This window comes from Pinus tabuliformis, chromosome Q (genome assembly GCF_031772625.1).
Source record: "Pinus tabuliformis cultivar Carrire ecotype Pingquan chromosome Q, CPIR1, whole genome shotgun sequence".
NCBI classification, from domain to species: Eukaryota; Viridiplantae; Streptophyta; class Pinopsida; order Pinales; family Pinaceae; genus Pinus; species Pinus tabuliformis.
In genome coordinates this window covers 87,346,332-87,371,374 of record NC_142296.1, presented here as the reverse complement: position 1 = coordinate 87,371,374, position 25,043 = coordinate 87,346,332, and the positions used below count along the sequence as shown (strand labels likewise).

General features: G+C 39.1%; 2 protein-coding genes across 3 annotated transcripts in view; both read right to left on the bottom strand.

Moving 5' to 3' along the window:
* The window catches only part of LOC149218378 (DDT domain-containing protein PTM-like), a 57,639-nt gene extending 44,585 nt beyond the window's left edge, over positions 1-13,054 (bottom strand). The window contains exons 1-9 of one of the 2 annotated variants that reach the window (XM_089383928.1): positions 12,769-13,054; positions 10,626-12,688; positions 9,312-10,064; positions 7,805-9,047; positions 6,248-6,530; positions 6,026-6,150; positions 5,481-5,932; positions 4,377-4,405; positions 3,496-3,987 (exon numbers count right to left, since the gene is read on the bottom strand). In XM_089383928.1, coding sequence (XP_089240054.1) covers positions 3,496-3,987; positions 4,377-4,405; positions 5,481-5,932; positions 6,026-6,150; positions 6,248-6,530; positions 7,805-9,047; positions 9,312-10,064; positions 10,626-12,655 — 5,407 coding nt within the window. In that variant the 5' untranslated portion in view covers positions 12,656-12,688; positions 12,769-13,054. The remainder of the gene's footprint in view (positions 1-3,495; positions 3,988-4,376; positions 4,406-5,480; positions 5,933-6,025; positions 6,151-6,247; positions 6,531-7,804; positions 9,048-9,311; positions 10,065-10,625; positions 12,689-12,768) is intronic. The other variant, XM_089383929.1, reaches the window with a different exon arrangement.
* A 6,344-nt stretch (positions 13,055-19,398) lies between these two features.
* Positions 19,399-19,995, bottom strand: LOC149218377 (uncharacterized). The gene is made up of 2 exons (XM_089386545.1): positions 19,666-19,995; positions 19,399-19,599 (listed from the first exon to the last, which is right to left on the bottom strand). The coding sequence occupies exons 1-2, from the start codon at positions 19,993-19,995 to the stop codon at positions 19,399-19,401; spliced, it is 531 nt and encodes a 176-aa protein (XP_089242671.1).
* Positions 19,996-25,043: the final 5,048 nt, after the last annotated feature.

Sequence of the window (25,043 nt, the reverse complement as noted above, 5' to 3'; positions counted from 1 at the left end):
ATTTAATAATAATATTGAAATGATGGAAAATAGCAATCTAAAAATTTATCAAAAACACTATAATTATTCCAGTATTTATCTATGTTGCTTCAGTATAAATATATTTTCATTCAACAAAGCAGCCTACGAAATGCCATGAAACAGCCCTGCCATTCTCTAGCTTCTTTATGCATGGTGAAGGAGGAGATCAACGCAGGGCCTCGGCATCTTAGTTCGATTCCATGATTCTAAGCGAAGGACTTCTCACAGATGTTTTTAAGATTTTAAAGTGCAAAAAGCCCTCAGGATTGATAAATGTCAATAATCTTATGGGGAGCAGTCAATTTCTCCACCCTTTAAAAGGTCTACGCCTCAGGACCACTTGCAACAGGTAACTTCCAAACCCCCGTGGTTGATGCTGATGGATGTCAATCCCCTTGTAGGGACCAACCAATTTCTCCATCCTCCTGTGGGCCACTTGCAAGTTGCAACAAGTAACTCTCACGGAGGGGAGGTCTACCAACATTGCCACTTTTTAGATGGGTTTCCAAGAATCAATAAGAAGAGCTGGAAATACTGGCGTTATTAGCTCATTTATTGTTGAAAGGACGACCCCAGATACTGAAAGGGTCATCTTTCGGTAATGGAATAAATTGAATATCTCAAGTCACAGGAGCCTTATTCATCTATGTTAATTCAGTATATATATATATATATATATATTCCTTCAACAAAGCGGACTACAAAATGCCATGAAACAGCCAAAACAAAGAACATCATAAAAAGAGGATTTCAAGCCCTGCCATTCTGTAACTTCTTTATGCATGGTGAAGGAGGAGAACAAAGCAGGGCCTCGGCATCTTTTTTTGATTCCATGATTCTAAGCAAAGGACTTCTCACAGATGTTTGTAAGATTTTTTTCTGTGCACAAAGTGCAAAATTCAAATCCCCTCAGGGTTGATAGATGTCAATAATCTTGTGGGGAGTAGCCAATTTCTCCACCCTTTGAACGGCCTAAGCCTCAGGACGACTTGCAACAGGTAACTTCCAAAGTGGCCCACAACATGCCATGCAACAGTTGGGCTCACTGACAAAGACCATCATGAAAGAGGACCTTCAACGCAGCCATTCTGTAGCTTCTCTATGCATGGTGAAGGGGTAGATCATAGCAGGGTCTCAATATCCTTTTTTGATTCCATGAGATATAGGCAAAGGACTTCTCACAGATGTCTGTAAGAATTTTGCACTGTGCACAAAGTGTAAAACCCCCATGGTTGATACTGACAGATGTCAATCCCCTTGTAGGGAGCAGCAAGTTTCTCCATACTTTGAAAGGTCTAGGCCTGAGAACCACTTGCAACAAGTAACTCTCACAGAGGGCAGGTCCACCAACAATGCCAATTTTTAGGTGGGTTTTCTAGACTCGGGAAGTGACCGCAAGAGCTGGAGATGCTGCGTTATTAACTCATTTATTGTTGAAAGGTCCCAGATATTGAACTTTTAAAAAGGGATCTTCTATCAGTAATGGAAGAAATTGAATATTTCAAGTCACGGCACAAGTACCAGGAGTTTTATTTGAAGGAGTAATTGTGTAAACCCTGGCACACAATATTCAACTAATGTATGGAACGAACTTGAACTTGGTTTCACCTACTAGAAGGCTATCTCACAGGGTTCACCAGACCTGAAGGTTGAATTTGTGAATTTGGCAAACCTCAAAAAAATTGTTTAGTTTAAATTTGTGCAGATTCAGCCTTTTTTTCCTTTATCTGTGTTCAAGTCTGGTCACAGAAAATGTCAGAGCGGCAACTGCAGGGGTGGGGAAATGACCTCCATCTCCTACGAGGATGACAACATTGCCAACTATGCACCACCTTGCAAGTGAAATATGGGCATCTGGGCAAAGACTTTCTGGCACATGTCACTTTTAAAATTCTTGAAGAGAGCCCTGATAGCACAAATACACGAGTCTTAGACTCATGATTGGGTAGACTACCAGGCCTTGAAAAGTTAAAATCACGTGTTACGGGTCTAAAACCATAGACAAGTTATGGGTTACCAATCATGGCACGTAAGTTATCCTATATAAACAATAAATTAACAAATTTAAAATTTAATATAATTAAAAGAAATAAGGTTCATATTATTCTAAATTTTATTAATCTCACATATTATAAATTAATAAATCTCATATATTGTATATAAGATAAATTAATATTATATATATATATGGATGAAGCTTATGGCAAAAATGTCAGAGCGGCAAATGTAGGGGTGGGGAAATGACCTCCATCTCCTACAAGGATGACAATGACAACACTGCCAACTATGCACCACCTTGCAAGTGAAATATGGGCATCTGGGCAAAGACATCCTGGCACGTCACTATGAAAAATCTTGAAGAGAGCCCCAATAGCAGAAATACAGGAGTCTTAGACTCATGATTGGGTAGACTACCAGGCCTTGAAAAGTTAAAATCACGTGTTACGGGTCTAAAATCATAGACAAGTTATGGGTTACCAATCATGGGTAAGTTATCCTATATAAGCAATAAATTAACAAATTTGATTTTAAATATAATTAAAAGAAATAGGATTCATATTATTATAAATTTTATTAATCTCACATATTATAAATTAATAAATATCATATATTGTATATAAGATAAATTAATATTATATATATATATGGACGAAGCTTATGGCAAGCCTTATCCGAAACCCATTGATAAATTCAAATTTGAATCGAATTTTATCATTGTCGAACTCAAATTCAAACCCCAACCATGTGGCATAGCTCAAAAGTCAAGTTAACTCTGTCCATTGATGAGTTGAATAATACACTACCTAAGGCATGTATACCCTTTTGAGTGATCTTATGTATATATATGGACGAAGCTTATGGCAAACCTTATCCAAAACCCATCGATAATTCAAATTTGAATCGAATTTTATCATTTTCAAACTCAAATTCAAACCCCAACCATGTGGCATAGCTTGAAGGTCAAGTTAACTCTGTCCATTGGCTAGATGAATAATACACTACCTAAGGCATGTATATCTTTTTGGGTGATCTTTGAGTCATTTCATGTCAAGTAAGAATATGTTGTCAATCAAGTAATTGATAAGAAATTATATCTTTATATATCTGTCTAAAACATGTATAAAAGTAACATTATCCAACTGGCCAAGGAATTATTTTTTATCTACCTGAATATGTAAGGAATATGACCTGATTTAGGATTAGAGATAAACCTACCCTTCAAGGATATCTCTTGCTATTGGATGAAATGCATTATTTTGGTACACTATATTAAGTATGTAATGAATGAAAACCACCTAAACTTTTACTTACCTCTTTAGAAAGAAAGATTCTTTCACAAAAAACTGACTATAACTTTTTTTGACATGCACTATCAAAATATACCTTAAAAAATATGGACATAGGCTTCCTGGATATTTGCAGTGAATAAAAATATTAAAATAGACAGAAATAAAAAGTGAATTCTCACAGTACCTTTGCAGTGTTCACATCCAACATAGATAAGCTTCGGGTTGTAGGACTCACGACAAAGAAAGCATCTAGGGCCTTCTACAGAACCCATGCTGTTCTGGCATGGAAGCAGAAGCTTCCTCTTCCTAAATTCCTTCCCTAATTCATCATTTGGACTCTTCTTCCATAAAAGCCCATTCTGATAGGTCAAGCCATTGGGTTTCTTTCTCTGTACCAAAAAACTATCCACGCAAGGATAATTCTGTACTGTGGTGTTCGCATCAAATGACTGAGCAGAGCTCCCTTTGTGCTCCTCCACTTTGTACTTCAAAGGCAAGCGAACATCTTGTACTTGCTTATTAATAAGTAAAGGTGCAATACTTTTCTTTAATGTTGCCTTAAGAATATTATCTCTTTTCTCAGTCAGCCTGAAATTGTGGCACTTATAACATGTAAAATTGCACTCAGATCTATCTAGCCAATCAGAAGTTACTGTGCATCCCTGATGAAAAGAACCTGAAACAATGCAGTGGATGTTATGAGAATGACATCATATAACTAAACACCTTTTTCAAATTATCATATCTAGACAGATCAAATTACATGATCAACTCTCTCATAGACAACAGGAGGATATTCGCTATCCAAACCATTAAAGCATGAAACAGTGATATTCCATTTCCAGATTACTTAATAAAAACAATGCTCATAAAGAGTTCCACCGGCAAAAATCCACATAAATAAGCCTATTCTAAAAAAAATGGTCTTTGACTAAACTAAGGCCCAAACTAATCTTTGATAATGGCTAATCAAGGGCAGTATGTGACATATAATTGTTCAGGCAGCAAATTAAAGAGAGTTCGGAATGCTATTCCAATTAAAAAAAGTTGAATAATCATTCTTACCTTCACAGAAATTACACTTGACAGCTTTCCTGAAAAACACCCATACATAACATGTTAGAAAAAATGAATGTGATGCATGAAATAACTAAGTAAAAACCTTCCACCTTGAATTTTAAAAGCATTTCTTATACAAGTAGCATTATAAATTATAATAGAGATAATTAGAACAGTCAAACTCAAATGAAATGAAATTATATTAATGTCCACTGATGAATGAAACAGGTCAAAGGAACTGTAAATTACAACATATCAAAAAGGCAATAAGGGGAGTGCAAAAGTCATCTCCTAAAAACACAATTGAAAATCAGATGCTAAGAGAACAAAATGAAGGTACCATATATCAAATTGAGCCAGATATTGGGTACAAAGTTGCAAACACAAATAGAAGATAAGCTGTAACAAAGGAAGATCAGTCACTAAAATCATCAGATCTAGGAATGGCTGCCCACCCCAACAACCTCTCTGACGATGCCCTCTATAGAATGACCTATATACCAATGGTGGCTTGGATAGAGAACCACAGTGGCCTCCAGGTGCTACACAAGGGGGCAGAACATAAGTTGTTAAAGGAGACTTCAGGAATTTACTAAGACTAATACAAACTGCTAATTTAATATCTCAACTGGTACTAAAACTTTCTTAACCATTTTCCTCAGAGCAGAATAATGTTCTCTTTCCCTCTAAGACTTTCAATAATAACCTATTAATGCTGAGTCCTGACAGTCAAAAGGTAAGTTTCAACTGAGCATATAAAATAGATATTGATTACAAGGGTTACTTAATCTATCCTTTATAAACGGCACAGATAAAAGCGGATACAGATACAATTAAATTAAAAAATACTCAAAATGAAAAAGTATCCATGTAGTATCAAGCAATCTCGGCTACATGAAATTAGTTATTTCTACAACCTGGCAACCATGCTGACAAGAGGTAGGAGACAAATACCAAAAATATGAATTTCTTGATACCCAAATCTTGTGGTTGTTCTCCAATGACACAAACATAAGTTAAATAACATTAAATGTGATATATTTCTATGCATATAGTCTGGATGTGGTATTTTGAAGAAAAAGGTATCACTAGAAGAGCAAAAAAATGTACCTGACCAATATATCCATCCCACAGTGGGCACACGAACACTTTTCATTCATTGCTTCCTTAGATAAAAGGAATGCAAATATATTCTTTTTTCTACTTCCTTTCATCAGCCTATTCTGAACCTTCCAAACTTGTTTAGAACCATTATCCTGGAGAAGTCTATCTTCAAAGGCTTTCAATAGATACAAAGGAACATGGGACTCTCCCAACCAGCATTTGTTTCCACTGCCTTCAGTCTCTTCAGTTTTTCTACCATGTCTGACAGCAGAGATAGGAATCTCTTTCTGGTTTCCAAAGTCCAATAAATATTTGAACTCACCACCTTCATATCTTTTCCCACAAAAGGTAGCATTCCTGAATGAAGCACTCTCTTTGTCCACAGCCTTACCATCAGGACAATGATCTTGTGGATATACAAGATCCTTCCATTTGATATAAGCATCAAGATACCTAACCTGCAAATGTGTCCAGCAAGTTAAAAATGAAATAATTCCATGTAAATGTCAGGTTTTTTAGAGCAACCAAATATTACAAAAATACAGACAAACCTGAAGTGCAAGCTCCGACACAGTCCTAGACCTTTCAACATCTGCCCTCCAAGTATATTGTCTACTTCTTTTAGGGATATCACTGCCTTCTGCATATAGAATTCCAGGTATTCTCCTTAATCCACCTGGAATGAAACAAATTGTGGTAACATCAGAGTGAGATGAGATGATATTATCAATGTCAATTGGTATGTATTAATCAATGTGCAGAAGAGCACACACCTTGGCGTCCAGCTTGCTTTGCTATTGCACACGGTAACTGAAGTACTTGGGTGGAGAGCCTTCCATGTTTACACCAATAAAAAATCTTTGAAGCTCTGGCATCTGGAGCAGCCATCACTATGGGGGCACTGTTTTTCTGAGGTCGTTTTCCACTACCTCCCCGTTTTGCAGCTGAGACAGCAGAACTTGTGCCTATATGACCAGCAGAAACTTGAGGGGACCAATCATCTACATGTTTAGTCCAACCTGCTGCTAGTGCATTGAGCCGAATGTTCTTTTCAAGCTGAGAAACAAAAGTCAAACACCCAGGATATTCACTCTTCCTTTACATTGACAATTACAGGATACACAGTTCCCATATTCAAACAGTATGCTATCAAATAAAACATAAAATGCAAAAATATTAGCAAATAAAGCACATTTTTTCCCAGATAAACAGACTGCAAGAAAATTTGACTTATTAAGAAGATATCAGCCAAAGAAATGTTTGTTTTTAGAACACTTTCTGCGCTGAGTGAAAATTCTTATCTGTTCTACATATAGTGCACAGACTCACTCCAAGGGGTTAGCTCAACCAGTTATCGCCAAAGTTATTGGGCATTATACTAGTTTAGTGCCAGCAAGTGTCCTGTTGAAATCCACCTGGGTGAGTTGCACTAGCCTACACCGACAGGTTTACTAGACATGTCATCTACAAATATGGGGATGAATCACTTGGGTTTCCCCAGGAGGTGTTCCTTGGAAAAGAATTGGTGTTATGCACTGGAAAAATCAAGCATTTGTGTTCCCTTTTCTTCATCAAAGATTTGGTTTGAAGTTTGCTTTGCTCCTTCAATAGTTCTGTTACCTTTTGGGTGAGGTTCAGACCAAGTAGTACTCTATCTTTATGTATCCTATCTAGTATGAGATAAGAGGGAGATTTTACAGCTGCTACAGAGGTTCAAAGCAGTCCTTATCAACCTTCTTCAAATATTATGATCAGCATGGCATTGTACATTAGGTAGGCATGTTCTCTCAGGCACTGTTTACTTCAAGGCTTTTCTGCCAAGGCTCCAACAATAAATTCCTTCTTTCCTCCACTCTCAGGGACCAAGGGAACAAGGCATCCCACTGACACTCAGTTGGGTACTATATTACAACAAGGACCATCCAGCTCTGTTCTCTAAACCAGCACCACATAGGCTCCTTGTCGTATTGGAATGAAGGCTTCTAGGAAGATCTGAGGGCCCAGCAGAGGTATCCAGTTTATGCCACCATTGCCACATCAAATAGCTAACCGATGCATTACCTTCATTACAACGATTTTAGAACTCAGTTTTACCTAATTATTCATGTCTCTATCCTTTTCTTTCTTGGACTAGTTTCCTAGCTATTTATGTCTTGATTCTCAGATTAGATCTTTTCTTGTTGACAACAGATTAGATATCATGATTGTTTTTGCACTCCCACTTTGTACTACACAGATTGTATATCTTAGTCCCCATTAAACTACTTTTTGTGGTCCTCCGTTGGAAATTAAAGGAATCACTTTATCTTATCCTATTGTTGGAAACTTACTTCTAATAAAGATGCCCTGATTTCTTTTGCAGTTGAAGCTTGCTCAAGGCGCTTGCGCCAATGTTTTCTGTAGTCCAGATTCTCCCATGGGCCAACCACTAAACCACGTAAGCAATCTTCAATGTATAGTATATATGCAGCAACTGCGGGAAGATGACCCTCTCCATTCTTTGTTGGACGAAGACCGCCAGGTACATTTGCAGCACCTGCCATAACATTACATGCAGCCAAATTCAGTAAGCAGGCTCTGCGACAACTTGCAGTTGATTTACATGAAGCGCACCACCCACATCTTTCCTTTGGTGGTTCCATTGATTTCTTCTTATTACTTGGCCAACAAAATTGAACAGCTGCCTTTGAAAATAGTTTTACTTGTTCTGAGATTGTTGCTGAAAGAGTCTTTTTAAAAGATCCCCGCTTATTCACTAATCTGTTGTCTTCAACTGAGATGGACGCTAGATTAGCAGCTGCAGATGCAGCAATATCACCTAGAACATAATAATTGATGTATGCATTTGGTTTGAAGCTTGCTTTATAAACCAACCTGTTAGTACCCAAATCCATCTTCACAGCTGCTTTGCCAATGTCATCAGTTTGCTTATGGACAACACACACGTTCAATATACTCCCATCCTCTTGAACACCTGTCCTATCACTGGTTTCCTCTTTTGCTTGTTGCTGCCCGGGTATGGGACTGCTCTTAAGAAAATCCATCTGCATAGCAGTGCTATCAGTGTCAAGATCAATCTGTTGTTCTAAAGCATTCCCACATTCTTGTGAATTCGCACCCACTGAGCTGTTTGGAACAACTCCTGTAGCCTCTTGAGAAGATCTGATCTTAGTTTCTTTGAAATTACTAGGATCAATTACCAACAATTCATTTTTTCTGTCATAATGTGTAGTGTCTGAAACATGTAAACCCTCATGATCATGAACACTACAATCCTTTTCTGGTTTTCTTTCAGAGCTCACACTTAGAAGACCTGATGCACTAACATCTTCAACCAGATGCTCAGAGATAGACAGACATGACAAGTCTATTGGGCTATTGCCAGAAGTCATATCTGTCCTTTGCAGGAAAACTGAATCTTGTTTGCCTTCTGCAACACCCCAGTACTGTAGTATTGAGTTTTTAATGTCATCATAAAAAGGACCTGATAATTCTAATGTCTCCATGACTTTTGTCAAATCCCTTTTGTTGTAATACCTGTATGTGGCAGTTGGATTTGATGCAGAGTCAGACCTGCAGCAACATGTCCAAACAAAACATTCAAATATAAGCAAATTTGAAAAAACAAACCACATGTGTAAAGAAAAATTTTCCTGCAAACTAGCCAAGGGTCAAATGCAAAAACTAGATCAAATGAACCCCAAGGGAGGTTATCCTATGTAGGCGATATGAAAAATTGCACCAAAAATACTCTTGAAATTAGCGAATATCATTAATCCTAAAATATACAGTTCACATCATGTTACTCCAAACACTTCACTAACAAGTTTGACTTACACCAGTAGGTAGCCACAAGTGCCAAAGAAGACACGCCCATATGGATCAATACCAAATATCTCAGCTCCATTCAATGACTTCGATGCTCTAGATCCCAGGGCATCAATTTTCTCTACAGCACACTCTGGACAATACCATTCCCCTTCAGGTAAATGAGCTTTGGAAAGTCCAACACATCGAAAATGATATGCTGAAGGGCAACCATCACAACAAATCAAATTCCCATCCATTCCACATAGGCAGCATTCATCACTATTGAAATCCTCTACATCATCCATCACAGGACTCATAAACTCAGTTTGTCCATTCTTAGAGCAACTGTGCTTGTTCTCTGAGATTGAACCATCTGAATGAAAATTTGTCTTCTCGAGTGTCACTTGTCTTAAATTGGACCTCCTCTGCCCATCTGCTTTGGTACAAGAAACCCTCTTTCTTTTCGAATAGCATGGATTTCTTGCAATCAATCCAGTTGCACCAGAAGAAAGGTTCATTTTTGTATCTCCATCTGTATCTTGTTCAAAGTTTACTCGCATGTTGATCTCTGTTCGAACTTCCTCAGCCTCCATGATATCATCACAAAGAAACTGCAAAATTTTTAGCTTTGTGGAAGGCAATATGGTATAATACTCGCAATGCAAAAGTTTCAGATCCAAAATGTTCTGTCCCAACCGACTACTGAAACCCTGAGCTGAAAGATATTCTACCAAATAAACTGGCCATGTTACTGCCTCTAGGAAATTCCAATCAAGTTGCCTGCAAAAATAAATTGAAGACAGTAATGTTTTCGTCAGGGACTAGTTACCAAGCACAGGCAATCAGCAGTCACTTGTAGCATGTGTATAAAGGTAACAAAACGTCGTATAAGCATGGTTTAATGGCAGCCTACATAAAATATTACCAAAAGCAGAAAATTCAAAATAAGTTCAGCAGGAAAAAACCTATATATTTCAAACATGATGGAGTTTTGAAAAGGAAAGCAATATCAGAATCCCAAATTCAAAAATCGAGTAAAATGGATCCCAAGACAACTGATGATGGACCTGAAGTTTGGGTATGTTTGTTTTCTATCTTTTGTCTTTTGGTTTTGGTTTTTCCTTGGGGTGGCATGGGTGGTGTGGCCAAAATAAGTTGACACCTCACAGAATCATAAACAGCCATTGAACAGGGGTTGACCACAATCCAGTCCCATTTCCTGCGTTTTGTTTAATACATTAAACATTCAGCTGAATATCTAGTTTGAGGCTGATATTTAGTAACTGGGGTAATTGACAAGATAATGAAGAGTGAAGATTGAAAGCTAAAAATAAAATATACCTAAAACATTTTGATGCCTTCTCATTGCCCTCAGCTGAAAGTGTTTCTAGGTGACGCCTCACAGCCTTTAGAAGACAAATGTGCACACTGTCCATAAGTGTATTTGCAGACCTATAGTTTAAAGCTCCCACGAAATCATCAAGACTGAAGGGACTTAAAAATAACAAATTGCTGAACCTTCTGAGACAGCTATACACAGAAAACAGGTCAGGAATTGAACTCTCTGGTACAGGGAGATCTCCTGAAGATTGAGGCAAAGGTTTCAATGGAGGCAGAGGAAAATCATTTGATTTTGATAATAGCAAGATTTGGCCTGAATCTTCAGTATCAGAAGCATCACTGCTAGAATATGTATCTTCGTTACTGAGACGGAAGCTCTCTTCTGAACAAGCATTATCTTTCTCGATATCAGAATCACTCTCTTGACTAATGATATGTACAGATGTGTTACGAGCACTATTCCTCTGGGGTCTCTTTTTCTGCTGATCAAGAGAAACTGCAGTTTGATATGGCAATTTTATTGGTAAACTAGATCCTGGATGTTCTATGCCTACTTCGTTCTTCAGAGAAGAACCACTAGACCCATTTCTAGACTTTCCCCTCCCACGGCGCCGTGGTGGTTGAAGTAGCTCCTGATTCTTCGAAGCAGATTCCCTGGCTTCACTGAGCTCTGATTTCTGTTCACACGAATTGTCTTCTGAAGAGAATGCAACCTTCTCAGCCCCAGAATTACCTTGTCTCCGCTGCTGGGATTGCCGAGCTAGCTTAGAAGATACCGCAGGACTTCCATCCAAGGAGGATTTGCATTGCCGCTGTCTCTTTTGTCGGGGATCCCTTCGATCATCCCAAATTCCTTTTCTTTTACCTCTTCCTTGCCGCATACACACTGGAACTTCAACCACACCATCAGTTTCATTCCCCTGCCGCTTACAGTCCAAGTCTTCAACTGCAGCAGATGTTCCCATGCCTCGCTGATTACGCTCCGAGCCATCAACTGCACAATATGTTTCCCTGCCCTGCAGATTACACTCCAAACATTTCACTGCACCGTCAGATTCCCTGCCTTCACACTTAAAATCCGTGCCTTTGACTGCACCATTAGTTTGCCTCTGCTGCCGCTTAGACTCTGCGCCTTTAGCTGCGTCATCAGTTTCCATACCCTGCCACTCAAATTCTGAGCTTTTGACTGCACAATCAATTTCCCTGCCTTGCAGCTCACACCCCAAGCCTACAACTGCACCATCAGTTTCCATCTTTACATTCTCTGCTGCCGGTATGTTTTTCTCTGCTCCTGCCTCCGTATTCTCTATGTTTTTTCCTGCTTCTTCCTCCGTATTGTCTGTGCGTTTTCTTGCTTCTGTGCTTCCTTTTGCTTCTGCTTCCCTGACTCTCTCCACCTGCCCAACTTCAACTTTACAAGGATTGTTGCCATCGACTGCGCATTGCCCGACTTCCCTCAAGGGGCTGAAATCACTACCCGATCCCTTATCAGTTCCATTCTGGGCTCTCTCTCTTTTACCTGGCCGCTGCCGATGTTTTTGAAACTGACCGGTGCGAGACCGCTTCCGTGATTCCTGCTGCAACAATTTCTCCAATTTCTGCTTCCTACCATCCAATTCCCCCGCCAAATCACCATCTTCGAGCAAAATATCTCTCAGCTCGTGAAGCTCCAAATCCTCTCGATCCCCATCCTCGTACTTCACTCTGTAAAAACCCTGGGTTGGATGATACGACACAACCTTCCCGATAAACAGGCCGTAATCCTTAAAATCCTTCTGCACAAATCTCCCCACCAGATCCTGTCCCTGTTTTTCAATCTTCTCACTCTCACCCTCCTCTTTCAAAACCCTAACGACTTCAATATCTCCTGCTTTGAATTCCTCCTTCGGAACAAGGGTTTCAATATCTCCGTCCTCGCATTCCTCTTTCGGAACCAGAAGGGTTTCAGCATCTCCTTCTTCCTTACATTCTTCCTTTGGAACCCGAAGCGTTTCAGTATTTTCCGTCTTACAGTACTCTGCGGAATCCATGGTGGTTTACTCCAAAGCAAAACCTTCCCCTTCCTGAATGATGCATGCAATATCAAGAGCTCAGTTTGATTCAAATAAAATTACCATTTAAGTAGCGAAATAGGACAACTCACGGATAATTATTATTGTTGGGCGCTTGCAGAAGCCGGGGCTGACCATGGCGGGACCTCCGAGTAGATGCCAATGGGACCAATGGTGAAAACTTAGCTCGCTGGTGCGATGATGCGAGATCGAATATGCAGATGGGTATGGAGACGCCTTGCTAAATATTATTATCGATTTCCAAAAACAGCCACCTCGAACCCTTCCTCCCTGTGATTCCTCCTCTTCGCCCTCCTCCTGCCCTCCCTCCATAACTATAAGCATTAATCCACCCGCCCACGAAAACAAAAGAATCTCTTATTTTTTTCCACCTATTATCATAATTCAAACCCTACACTATCATCATACGAATTCTGCCTTGATTTTTCATTCATTTTCATTAATTAATGGGCATCTCTCTTAATTTCAAGCCTAAATTTTATTGCGCACCTTCCCCCTCTTCCTTTCCTAACGACAACGGTCTCCTTTCACAAGTTTTGCAAATAAAATGGCGGGAATTTGGAAAGTGAGCCACCATTAAATATAGGTTTTTTTTCTAATTATGCTATATTGCATTATTCATGAGGTAGTTTTTATTTTTTAATAAAAATTATATTTATTTAAATATAAGATGGAAATTTTGTGTGTAATATTGAGTTCATTTTGGAAATTAATAAAAAAAAAATGTTTTTCTCTTCATTTATATTCAATTTTTTAATTCTCATTCGTAGTATATTAGTTTTTTATGAATTAATTATTTATTGATTGAGGTTAGCAAGGTACCAAAGATCTTATTCTCACTTTTAGATTGGATGGTAATACAAATAGTTACACATCACAAAAAGAAAGCAAAACCTTAACAAGATTAGGATTGATAATGAAGATGACAAAAGGCACTCATCTCCTTCTAGACCCAACAGCTCCTACCTCAAATCCTTGCAAGGTTCCACTCATAGATTGCACAATGCTTCTCAATGCAAGGCGAAGCTAGGAAATCATTGAGTTCAAGGGTGGAGCAGAGCCACGACACCTCTAAATATCACTTGGATTCTTGTTGTGTGTTTTCTATGACCAAGCTCAGAGGCTTTCTCTCATGTTCTATGTGCTTTTCGCAGTAAGTCAACCTCGCAGACTTACTTCGAAGGCATATTATCCTACACAAGTTAACAACCTTCAAACGATGGTAATGGGCATGTGTGTTTTGGTGATGGTGGTGGCCATGTACTTTTGGTTGATTGTGATAGAGTTGTGTATCCTATTGAGGGTGACAGGCATGTATCTTATGTTGATGGCAACATGCATGTGTATTATGTTGATGGTAGTGACCCTATGCCTTTTATAGATGTTGCATCGAGTTATATGTTGATGGTGGTGGCCTCTTCCTATGAGCTTGGATCTTATGCTCGCTGTGGTTCTTAGTGGCTATATTATCATTGAAATGAAGCTTATTTCTCATGAGCGGCTTCTATTGCTTATAAGGGTTCATTGATCTTATATCCTAACTAGTAGCTCATTACTTTGGCTTATGGTTTCTTGTTTTAAACGATTTGGTATACAATATGACCTTGGGATTGTATTCTCCCTGACACACCTTATCAATGGCTTTTAGGGCATGATTTCTCTAGTTTCTGTCGAGCCTTACACTATTCCCTTGGATGGATGTTTGACTTTTTATAAAAGGAATAATATTTCTTAACAATGTTCCATTTTTCACCCATTATAGGGCTTTGTCTTTTTCCTAGGTGGCTTGTTTCAAAGTTTTGATTGGTTGTTTTTTTTAGTGTTTACAGATGTTGTGTGTGCACCTTGTCCTTTTTATTGGTGTAAAAACTCTAAAAAGTGATGTGTTTATTCATAATTAAAACAAACTTTTAGGTAGAAAATTTGGTTATTTATATTATATCAACAAATTAAGAAAATATTGATTACAAACATTGTTGTGAAAATCCAATACATATAAAAAGTCATTGTTTCCCTTGGTTGGGCATTCACATGGGCCCTTGAGATTTGTAAAAATGTTTCTTATGGGTTTTTGGTATGTAGAGTGTTTCGATTATTTATTTGAGACAACATAATTTAAGTGGGGAAATGCCCCCAAAAAATGAGACGTCTCCCATTGTACTCCCATATAACAATATTATGTTGGTGTCCAAAACGCTCATTGAGAAGGTCCTTTAGTTATTTTAGGGTTGATCATCGCTCAGGGAAAAGCATACTAGAAAAATCATCCTTCGCCTTTGTTGACTTGGCTGTACTTTTAGAAGTTTGGAGGGTCCTACTAAGGCCTCTTGGTGGAACTATGAGCAATGGTTCATTGTCGCTTAAAAGTTTGAATGTTACATATCCTTGTTTGATATAAATATAATCCTTCACAGCATTAAGAACATTCTACATGTGTGATTGTATGCAGGGCGTTGTTTGTTAGATGCTCCAATGACTTATGCCAAAGTGGGCTTGGAACCATGTTGATATTCCTATAATGAACTTTGATGTATGTGAAAGAGTTGATGGAATGACAAACTAATGGTTTTAAGAATCTTCAAGATTATACAAGCACTAATGATATCCATAGAATCCATTTGTTACTTTATGTTGATAAACTCTTAGTTTGTGGCCAATAGGTGGTACTAAATTTGTTGGAGGATGTCTTCTAAGAGGATGGGGACATTCACTATTTTGTTTAGGATAAACTATTAACCTTGTTAAAGTGAACAAACTCCCTAAAGAATTCAATCATTATATCCACTTTATCACCCTAAATTAGAGGGCCATTCTAAGGAATGTATCTATTGTTGTAGACATGTCCCTAAATGCCCATTATGTGGTAGCAACGACCTGAACATAGAGTTATATGGTAACCCAAAGTAGTTGATGAGTTAGCTTGAGGAATAACTAGGTTGAAAGTTTGGCATTTTGGTTTCTATGGGATTATGGTCACTAGTCCTAGACTACTCAAATAGTGTTTATGTGGAGAAAAAATGGAATTCTAATGATATACCACTATGTACCCATGTGAAATAGTGGATTTTAATCTTTATACGGACAAATGCAAGTCCACACCTAAATACCGAACAAAGATCTTTGATTAGGCACTTACCTTCGATCTGATGAGTGTGTGTCCTCATGGGGAAGTTTGCAAAGCATAAGCATGCAAAAGATGCAGTCACTCTTTCTAATAATCAAGAAAGGATTGTTGATTATTGTCTTTACACTTTGTATACCATGGTGAATTTGTTGAGTTAGGATTAACACTCAAGCTGAAAGCCCTTCAGTTCGTTTCTTGATGTATTATTTATTATGTTTTTGTTTATTTTTAGAAGAACACGCCTATTCTACTTGCTTATTTGTTTGTTTGAATGCAAGTTACAGATAATTGGGGGTCAACATGTGGATCTAAGTAGTTCATGATGAGTCATTGAATATGTATAAATAGGCCAAGATTGCAAGTTTTAAAGAAACAAAGTGAGATCTTGTATTATGTGTTAAATCATTAAAGTTCAATAAGTTCTTTGGGCTCTTTATAGTGAGTATTATAGTTGTGTTGTGCTTTTTAGTTTTTTTTTTTTTGCATTCTTGGGTTAGTGTAGCAGTTTATATTTCCAACTAACTTAGTGTGCATATCTATCAATGCCAACGGATTTTGTTTATTACTATTACAATTTAGTTATGCCTTGGTAATTTTAAGCACCAAGATGTGTGAAGATCCCACCAATTAGTTAGTAAGGATTTACCACCAGCAATGCTAGTTTTGTTGCCAAATCACTATGTTTAATGCAACACTAGATCTTTATGGTTATACGTCATAGTGGTTCCTACTCATGGTAATCTACATTTTCTTCCTCCTCCTTCTAAAATCCAAGGTTGTGTGCCATCAACAATGGGAAGAAGTTGGATAGTTCATTTCATGTATGTTGGATATTGAACTTGAGCTTTCCTTCATCGAGCAATAATCATTTCATGATTATTGTCCCACATGTGATTCCAACTCCCTTCATTGGGATCCTAGTGACATAACATCTATTGAGAAATTATAAATAGTTATGGAGATTTTTCTTAATGCACTCTCTAAATGCACCTCTAAAGATGGTCAATACTTAAGTTTATAGACTCCTCTATCTCATGTTACCCCAAACATATCCTCTTGTTGATGCAGTTGAGAAAAACAATCTACAACCTTTGTAAAATCCCATACCTAGTTATAATCAATTATTGTGATGACTACTCCAACTATTGTTGTTGGTAACCTTCTAGTTGAACATGTTCCATCAATCAATGGATAATTTGATGGTTGTGAATACATCAACCCGATGAAGAATTATTTGGATGTCCTTCCTTAAGGCATAGTTACTTAGGTAAATTAGATTATGGGAAGTTCAATATGTATCTCATTTGTTGTTTTGATCAATCAATCAACCTCGAAGAGGTTTTCTCTTTCTTGGAGCTTGAAGCAAGGTTGGTCACAATGGTGTTGAGGTATTATGGTTTCTATATGGTTTGGATAGACCTAGGAATATAGGATACAAGTATTGCCATAACAAATTATGGTGACAAGGAGGAGTTTTTTCCAAGTGCAATATTATGCATGCATGAGGAAATAATAGATAATGGCGGAGAATTGAGGACCATAACAAGGGCTTAACAACTGGTTGGAGGGTGTAGGTCATTGGATGCTTTAGGTGGCAAGTCGACAAAGTAGGTTAACACAAAGGAAGTACAAACTAAGAAAAAAGGAAAGGATCCACGTGCCTAAACATTAACTCCCAATGTTATGGGTTAGAGGGTAGGTGAATTCTCCCTAACCACTCCCTTAAACTTATCTCTACTCTTTTCATCATTGGACAAGGGAGGCAAAGATGGTTTACAAGGTCAACAAGCAAGTAAGGGCCTTGATGTTATTGGGGAAGAGTTTGGGACGTTATCAAAAAAATGTTGAAGACAAGTAAATAGATCCAAATATGAAAGGGGATTGAGACTCAAAGAAATAGAAATCATAAACGCATCCATGTGCACCTTGAAAAGGTTAAAATACTAAGCCCATCAAAGGTAGCTCGTATGGTTGGGACTCACAGTGATAATGCCACCCATCTCAATTTGAAACCTAGCTAACCTTGTATGTTGTTCTTTGCAGGTTATCATATCAGGCTAAGGGATTTTTCTTGGTAGTAGCACCATGTGATCCTTGGTGGCAATAATGATTGCGTCTTTGATCCAAGATCTTTTACTTACATATGCATCGGAATTACATATAACAGAGTTAACTAACCATGGAACTTAAAAGCACGTAAACAATGTGGAAATAATCAGAAGAACACAAAAACCATGACACAATGATTTGATTAAGGAGTTCGTCCAATTTGGACTACATCTCCCGCCCTACTCAATAGTGGGGAGGCCTTGATTCATTAAGTGGCATAAAAAGAGATAAAATTAAAAGCAACATTCTTTACAATCCTTATACCACCAAGATGGAAGATGGACAAAGAATGGAGAATCCAGTTTCAGGAACAGACAAAACCATTGAACTCCTAGCGAAAAATCATGCAAAAACACCTATCCAAACACCCAATTTGGATAATCAGGTCTTCTGTAACTTCTCAAAACCGCTTTGTTGCTCAAGGCGAGGTCCCGCCTGCTGCCAGTGTCAGGGTCTACAGTACAATACTTCTGAACTATTATGTTGATCCTCTCTAACTTCTTCCGACACAAAAATGGTATTTAATAAGCATGGCAGAAATCCCTCAATACCTGGGCAGTTCAAACAATAGACCAAAGTTAAGTGAGCGGGCGTATCCCACAGAGGTTCTCAGGCCCCTAAATAGGATGTGGTAACAACCCTTACAAACATGGCAAAATTATTTTAAATGTGTGTTTAAACCGGCGGCAAACTATCGGCGTTTCCAACCATTGGCGAACAGTCTCAGGCCCAAACAACAAGCACTCTATGATACAGCGGACCCGCCAGGAATATAGGACATGATATATAACATATCACATATAGGGGACCCCATCATAATCGCAATCGGTGAAGACCCACACTCAATGATGATCGCGGACCTACGAGGATAATAGAATGTACTTTATAAATTATCGCATCTGGATCCTCCTCGCAAATCGCAATCGGCGGAGTCCATCAGTAACATGTATATTAGCGTGGTACTTGTGCAATATGAAATCACGATTATATTGCATCACAACCTGGCTTCATCGGGGGTCGATTCTTAAGTACTCGTTCCTCCTCCAACTTGCGATATGCGATATCGCAATCGCAGCCGAGATCTTACCGGGGTCGATTCTCCTTAAGTTGTGACTCTTTTTTTGCAATAAGCGAAATGACGGACCAATGGAAGCCTGCCACTTGGCACTTCCCCATTCACTAAGAGTTTCTACCAGATCACTCCTCCTGCCGCCTAGATAAGTCAAACATCAACTTTGACTTACACTAAATTCTTCATATAAACTTGAATTTGAGTGTCGTTCGCATCATTGGAATCAGGATGACGAGCACTTCAATCTGATGCTAAGTTTATCCAGATTCTGCCACTTGGAGTTTTGAGCCTTTTACCATGCCACTGGTACCTTTTAAAGATCCACCTGGATCAATCCTCCAGGATCCTCCTGGACCAATCCTCCCACTAAGAGCTTTTGGACCACCAAAAGACTTTTCAGTTAACTGGCAAGTGAGGAAATTTCTCCCTCACTTTTTCCTTCTCCATCCATTGAGCTTTGCTTGGATGCACTCCTTTGAAGCCAACACGGATATACTCCACATCTCCCCATTGTGAAGTTCTGGTTTTCCAGTCGAGTATTATATCTTTGCGCAACTTATCGAGATACTCTAGTGCAAAATCATCCACTGTAGGAATCTGTGCAACCTCCTCAGTATCCATAATCAATGGAGGTTCATAAAGCTTTAAGTTTTCTACATTTACCATTAAGTACATCTGCATATAAGCAGGCAATTCAAGATGAAAATCATTGTCTCCAATCTTTTCCAATATGGTGAAGGGACCATATCGAATGAGTTTCAACTTCTTCCCTTCTCCCTTCATTCTATCCTTGTTGATATGGAGCCACAGCTTGTCCCCAACTTGAAACTGATCATCAACTCGGTGCTTATCATGTCGAGCTTTATACCAAGCTTGACCCTTCTCCAACTGCTCCTGCATTGCCTGATGAATCACCTGTATCCGTTGAATGAACTTTCGTGCTTTGTCCCTATCATCTTGTCCATTGTTATCCTCCTCTTTCCCAAAGACCATGTCCAAGGGATATCTAGTTAAATAGCCAAAACATGTCTCAAACGGTGAGCTCTGTGTAGATGAAAGTGTTGCTCGATTGTATGCATGTTGCACACAAGGAAGTTGTTCATCCCACAACTTGGGATGTTTCCTACAATAGCCTCGCAACAAGTGTACCACGGTGCGGTTGACAACCTTTGTCTGTCCACTAGTCTACGGATGAAATGTCATACTTCTTTTCAGCTTAGTGTCCATCATTCTCCACAAGCTGGTCCAAAACTCCCCAAGAAAGTGAGAGTCTCGATCTGACACAATAGGTGTGGGCAACCCAAAATGGACCCAAACATGCTAAAAGAAAAGAAAAGTCGTCTACTCAACAGTGACCTGCTTTTTACAAGGCATTAAAAAACACATTTTACTAAACTGATCCACAAAGACATACAAATAATCATGACCTTTCCTAAACATAGGCAAACCTCCTACAAAGTCCATGGACACACTTTCCCATGGTTGACTTGGAATAGGGAGTGGTGTGTAGAGCCTAAGTTTTCTATTAGAGGGCTTTGAAACAAAACACAACACACAACCCTTTACAAAGCAAGTCACGATGTTTTTCATGTGAGGCCAAAAACAAAACCTCTACAAATGACATAAAGTTTTCTCAATTCCAAAATGACCAGACACAAGAGAGGTATGAGCCTCTATGATTACATGAACCCTTTCATCACTAGGTATGCATAGTTTGCCAAGGTGGTACAATAGATTTCCTTGCAAGTAATAATTGTCCATCTGTGATCCATAAGTCAGTTTTGCATAGATTTCTTTAAAATTACTAACATTAGCATATTGTTCAGCATAACTTTATAACGATAAAGAAACATTTTGCAAAACTACAAATGCAGAAATAGGAGGGCGAGAAAGCATATCTGCTACTTTGTTGACGGCGCCCTTCTTATATCTTATCACCAAATCAAATTGTTGGAGGAATCCCATCCATGTGAAGTGATGGGCTTGTTGAAGTTTGGTCTGTGACTGAAGATACTGCAAGGGCTGATGATCCGTATGGATAATGGTCTCCTTGCCGATCAAATAGTGTTTCCACTTCTTTACACTCTGGACCAAGGCGTACAACTCCCTGTCATACGTGGGATAATTCATAATAGCTTGGGAGAAAGTCTTTGAATGGTAACATACAGGTTTTCCTTGTTGCATCAATACAACACCCATGGCATATCCGTTGGCATCTGTTTCAATTTCAAAAGGTTGTTGAAGGTCTGGTAAGGCTAGCATTGATGTTGTGTTGATCTTCTCTTTCAGTGTGTCGAAGGATTTTTGTTGTTTTCCTCCCCATTGAAAGGTTTGCTTCACACTAGTCAAGGCGTGCAAGGGGGCTACGATAATGGAGAAGTTCGCAATGAACCTTCTCCAATACTGTACCATGCCCAGAAAACTTCGAACCTCTGTAACATTCGTGGGCTCAGGCCAATTCATAATCGCCTCCATTTTAGAGGGATCTACCTTTAATTGTCCATTGTCGACAATGTGGCCTAAATAAATCAGAAAAGTCTTCCCAAACTCACACTTTGACAGTTTCAAATACAACTTTTCACTTTTTCAGAACATCAAGCACTTTCTTTAGATGACACACATGTTCATCCCATGTCCTACTGTACACAAGAATATCGTCCAGATATACAAGAACAAAATGATTAAGAAAAGGCATAAATAAATCATTCATTACCCTCATAACCAGGGTTGTAGCATTGCACAGTTTGAATGGCATCACCATCCATTTGAATAGCCCCTGTTTGGTTTTGAACGCAGTCTTCCAAATGTCCTGCTCTGCAATTCTAACCTGGTGATAACCACTATGCAAATCCAGCTTTGTAAAATAAACAACATTTTTAACTGATCTAACAATTCATCAATGCGAGGGAGAGGGTATCGATTCTTCACCATGATATTGTTTAACGCCCTGTAATCTACATTATCCATGTGTCATCTTTCTTGGGCACCAACACGATTGGTGAGCCACAAGGAGAAGAACTTGGTCTGATGACTCCCTGATTTAATAGTTCTTGCACCTGTTTCTTGATCTCCTCCATCTTGATAGAAGCCATCTTGTACATGCCAACATTCGGTAAAGGAGCATCCTGTTGTAAATGGATCTCATGTTGGATTTCTCGTTTAGGGGGCAATCCTCATGGCTCCTAAAACAATTCATCATAATTAGAAACAATTTCAAATAATTATTTATTTTGATCAGGATTACAACCTTTGAAAGTGTTCGCCATCTCGCCCTCTTTCACTCTCACTATCATGAGCATGCACCCTTTGCTAGAATTAACAAGTCGTTTAACCTATCCTGCGCTTACAAGGCTAGCATTAACTTTTGCATGATGAGCTTTGACTATATACTCTACCCCATCCTTTGTGAGGTGGTATTTATTTTAATGCCGAAAGAAAATGGCCTTTTTGTCATATAGATATGGGCTTCCCAAGATGATTCCACAGATGTCCAAAGGCACTACATCTAACTCTACCTCATCTACTAATTTAGAAGCAATAACAAATATGGCCCTACACTACTTGGTGACCTGCAACTTTATCGCTTACCCAACCAGATGGGTATGGACTCGGATGAGGCTTAGTTTTAAGTTTGCTTGGGAACCTAAATCAAACAGAGTTTCCACCTTTGTATGTTTTATGACAACTCTAATGTGGAATAACTCAATTCTCTTCCGCTCATTACTTACAGGCTCATTCAAATAACTAATACTTGCAACTGAATCAGAACTATCATTAATAGAAAGACTACCTCTTGCGCCCACGGCTGTGATCAATGTCTCATCACCGGAATCTAATCCAAGGTCCTGCGTTGTTGCCACTATCTTCTGCTTCCCCTTTCCACTGAATCTCTTCGGTCTCAACTCCGATGCAGCTTCCAGCAGTGGTCCTCGTCATGACCATCTTTCTTGCAATGAGTGCAAGATGGTGTTGCTCCATCCCCTTTCTTGGCTACAACAATCTTCTTATCCTTCCCTTTTCCTTTCTTGATCCAGGGATCTTTTGCTTATAGATGTATGAAAAGAATCGGATGTGAAAATTGTAGCTTAACACAGAAATCTAATGTGCACACAATAAAAGAAGAAGGAAACACATAAAGGCATGACAAGAAGACAACAAGACTTGATAACGAAGTTTGTCTAACTCAGACTACGTCTTCGAGCCCTACTCGATCAATGGCGAGGCCTTTGTTCATTAAATGGCATGAAAAGAAGAGAATTACAATCACCAATTATATAAAAAGAGGCTTATACCTCCATTATGGAAAATGGGTATGAAATGGAGACCTCAGATGGAGAAATGGACATCACCACTGCATCTGTGGCGTCAAGAGGGGCAGAAACCATATAAAATTCGCCCAATTCAGACAAAATGATCAATCGACCCTCCTACAAGTTGCTGCCTCAAACTGTGTGCTGAAAATCCTCTCTCATGCACTTTCCAATCATCGAACTTTATAACACAATGATGCTTAAAAATAGGAGGTCGGTTTTTGTTAGACTAGAAGTCGTTTAGTAGAAGGATCGACGGGCACAACAAAACCCCAAAGATAACTTTTTATCGTTTAAAACGATAATACACAAAAACCGAAACCGTCAAGCACTAATCAAACCGACCAAAACCTTAAAAACCGAATCTCAAAGTGTATCAAATCGGGCTCATAGACCCATCGGGTCCGGCCCCCATATCATAATCGGCACATCGCTCTGTCAATAGTCTCGTTAGTGGGGATTTCCGATCGCCGATATCGGCGTCGGTTGATTGCATCGGCATCCCGCTCATACAAGGGCCCGAGGTTCTGGTTCTGCCGATCACCAATCGGCCGATCGCTCCAATCATTGATCACGATCGTAAGTCGACTCTGCCCAGTTCTGACCGCTCCATTCCGATATCGCCGATCGCTTGCCCCCGATTGCGATTTAGTCGGAGATCGCTGATCGGGGGTTCCGCTGCGCCTCCTTAAGTCCGCCCCTTTGACTTCTCCGATTGTGATTTGCCTTCTAAAGGCTTTAAGTCCATTTTTAAGAGAAAATGCCTCATTTTCAAAGGAACTAAGGCAAACTCTTTCTGCCACAACTTCATCATCTGGACTCAGATTGGAGTGCCATTCACACCGTTGGAATCAGGGCGACTAGCACTTCGATCTGATGTCAGGATACTTACTTTTCTACCACTTTGAATTTTGAGATTTTCCATGCCATTGTATCTGAAGATCCACCTGGATCAATCCTCCCCATTGAGGAGCTTTTAGACTGCCAAAAGCTTTCATTAGTCAATTGGCAAGTGAGGGAATTGTTCCCTCACCTTTTCCTTCTCCAACCATTTGGCCTTGCTAGGGTGCATTCCCTTGAAACCAACTCAAAGGTGTTCCACATCTCCTCGCCGTGAAGTCTTGGTCCTTCTGTCAAGGATGATGTCTTTAGGTAACTCATCGAGATATTCTGGAGCAAAATCATCAAGTGTAGGAACTATGCCCACCTCATCGGTGTCCATGATAAATGGTGGTTCATACATGTAGGTTTTAACCCTGTACAAAAATTACTTGCATACGAATTCTAAAAAACACAGAAAATAAACAACGCGAGAGCATAACACATAAAACACATATACATAGAGATTTTTCCACTGGATCCCAAAATCGGGACTACCAAATTAATTTTTCATTATGTTCCTTTCAATGTTACAATACATATTTATACATGTCGAAGCATCTAATACCATGGACCAAAAAACTATTGCGTCCAAAGCCATGGACCGAAAACCATCGCGTCCAAAAACATGTGCGAAAATCATGCACAAAACCATAGGTGGGTCCGCCCAACCTAACATAGGGTCCAAAACCAATTTTTTTTGGGGCACTACCCTAGACCCCATAAAGTGGGGTTACGGGTGCCCCTCAAACCCCCTGTGACCTCCCCCCCTCTAACCCCTAGTTAACTACGTGGGCTAGTCATAGAAAGAATATAACACAACCCAACATTCTACCACATGTTGTTTTCTTT

What these genes read in the sequence shown, in the direction of transcription:
- LOC149218377 (XM_089386545.1), bottom strand. Translation starts at nt 19,995, where the DNA reads ATGGTCTTTGGGAAAGAGGAGGATAACAATGGACAAGATGATAGGGAC. An exon ending in ATATGCAGATGTACTTAATG is followed by an intron (nt 19,600 to 19,665) that starts GTAAATGTAGAA and finishes GAGGTTGCACAG; the next exon opens with ATTCCTACAGTGGATGATTT.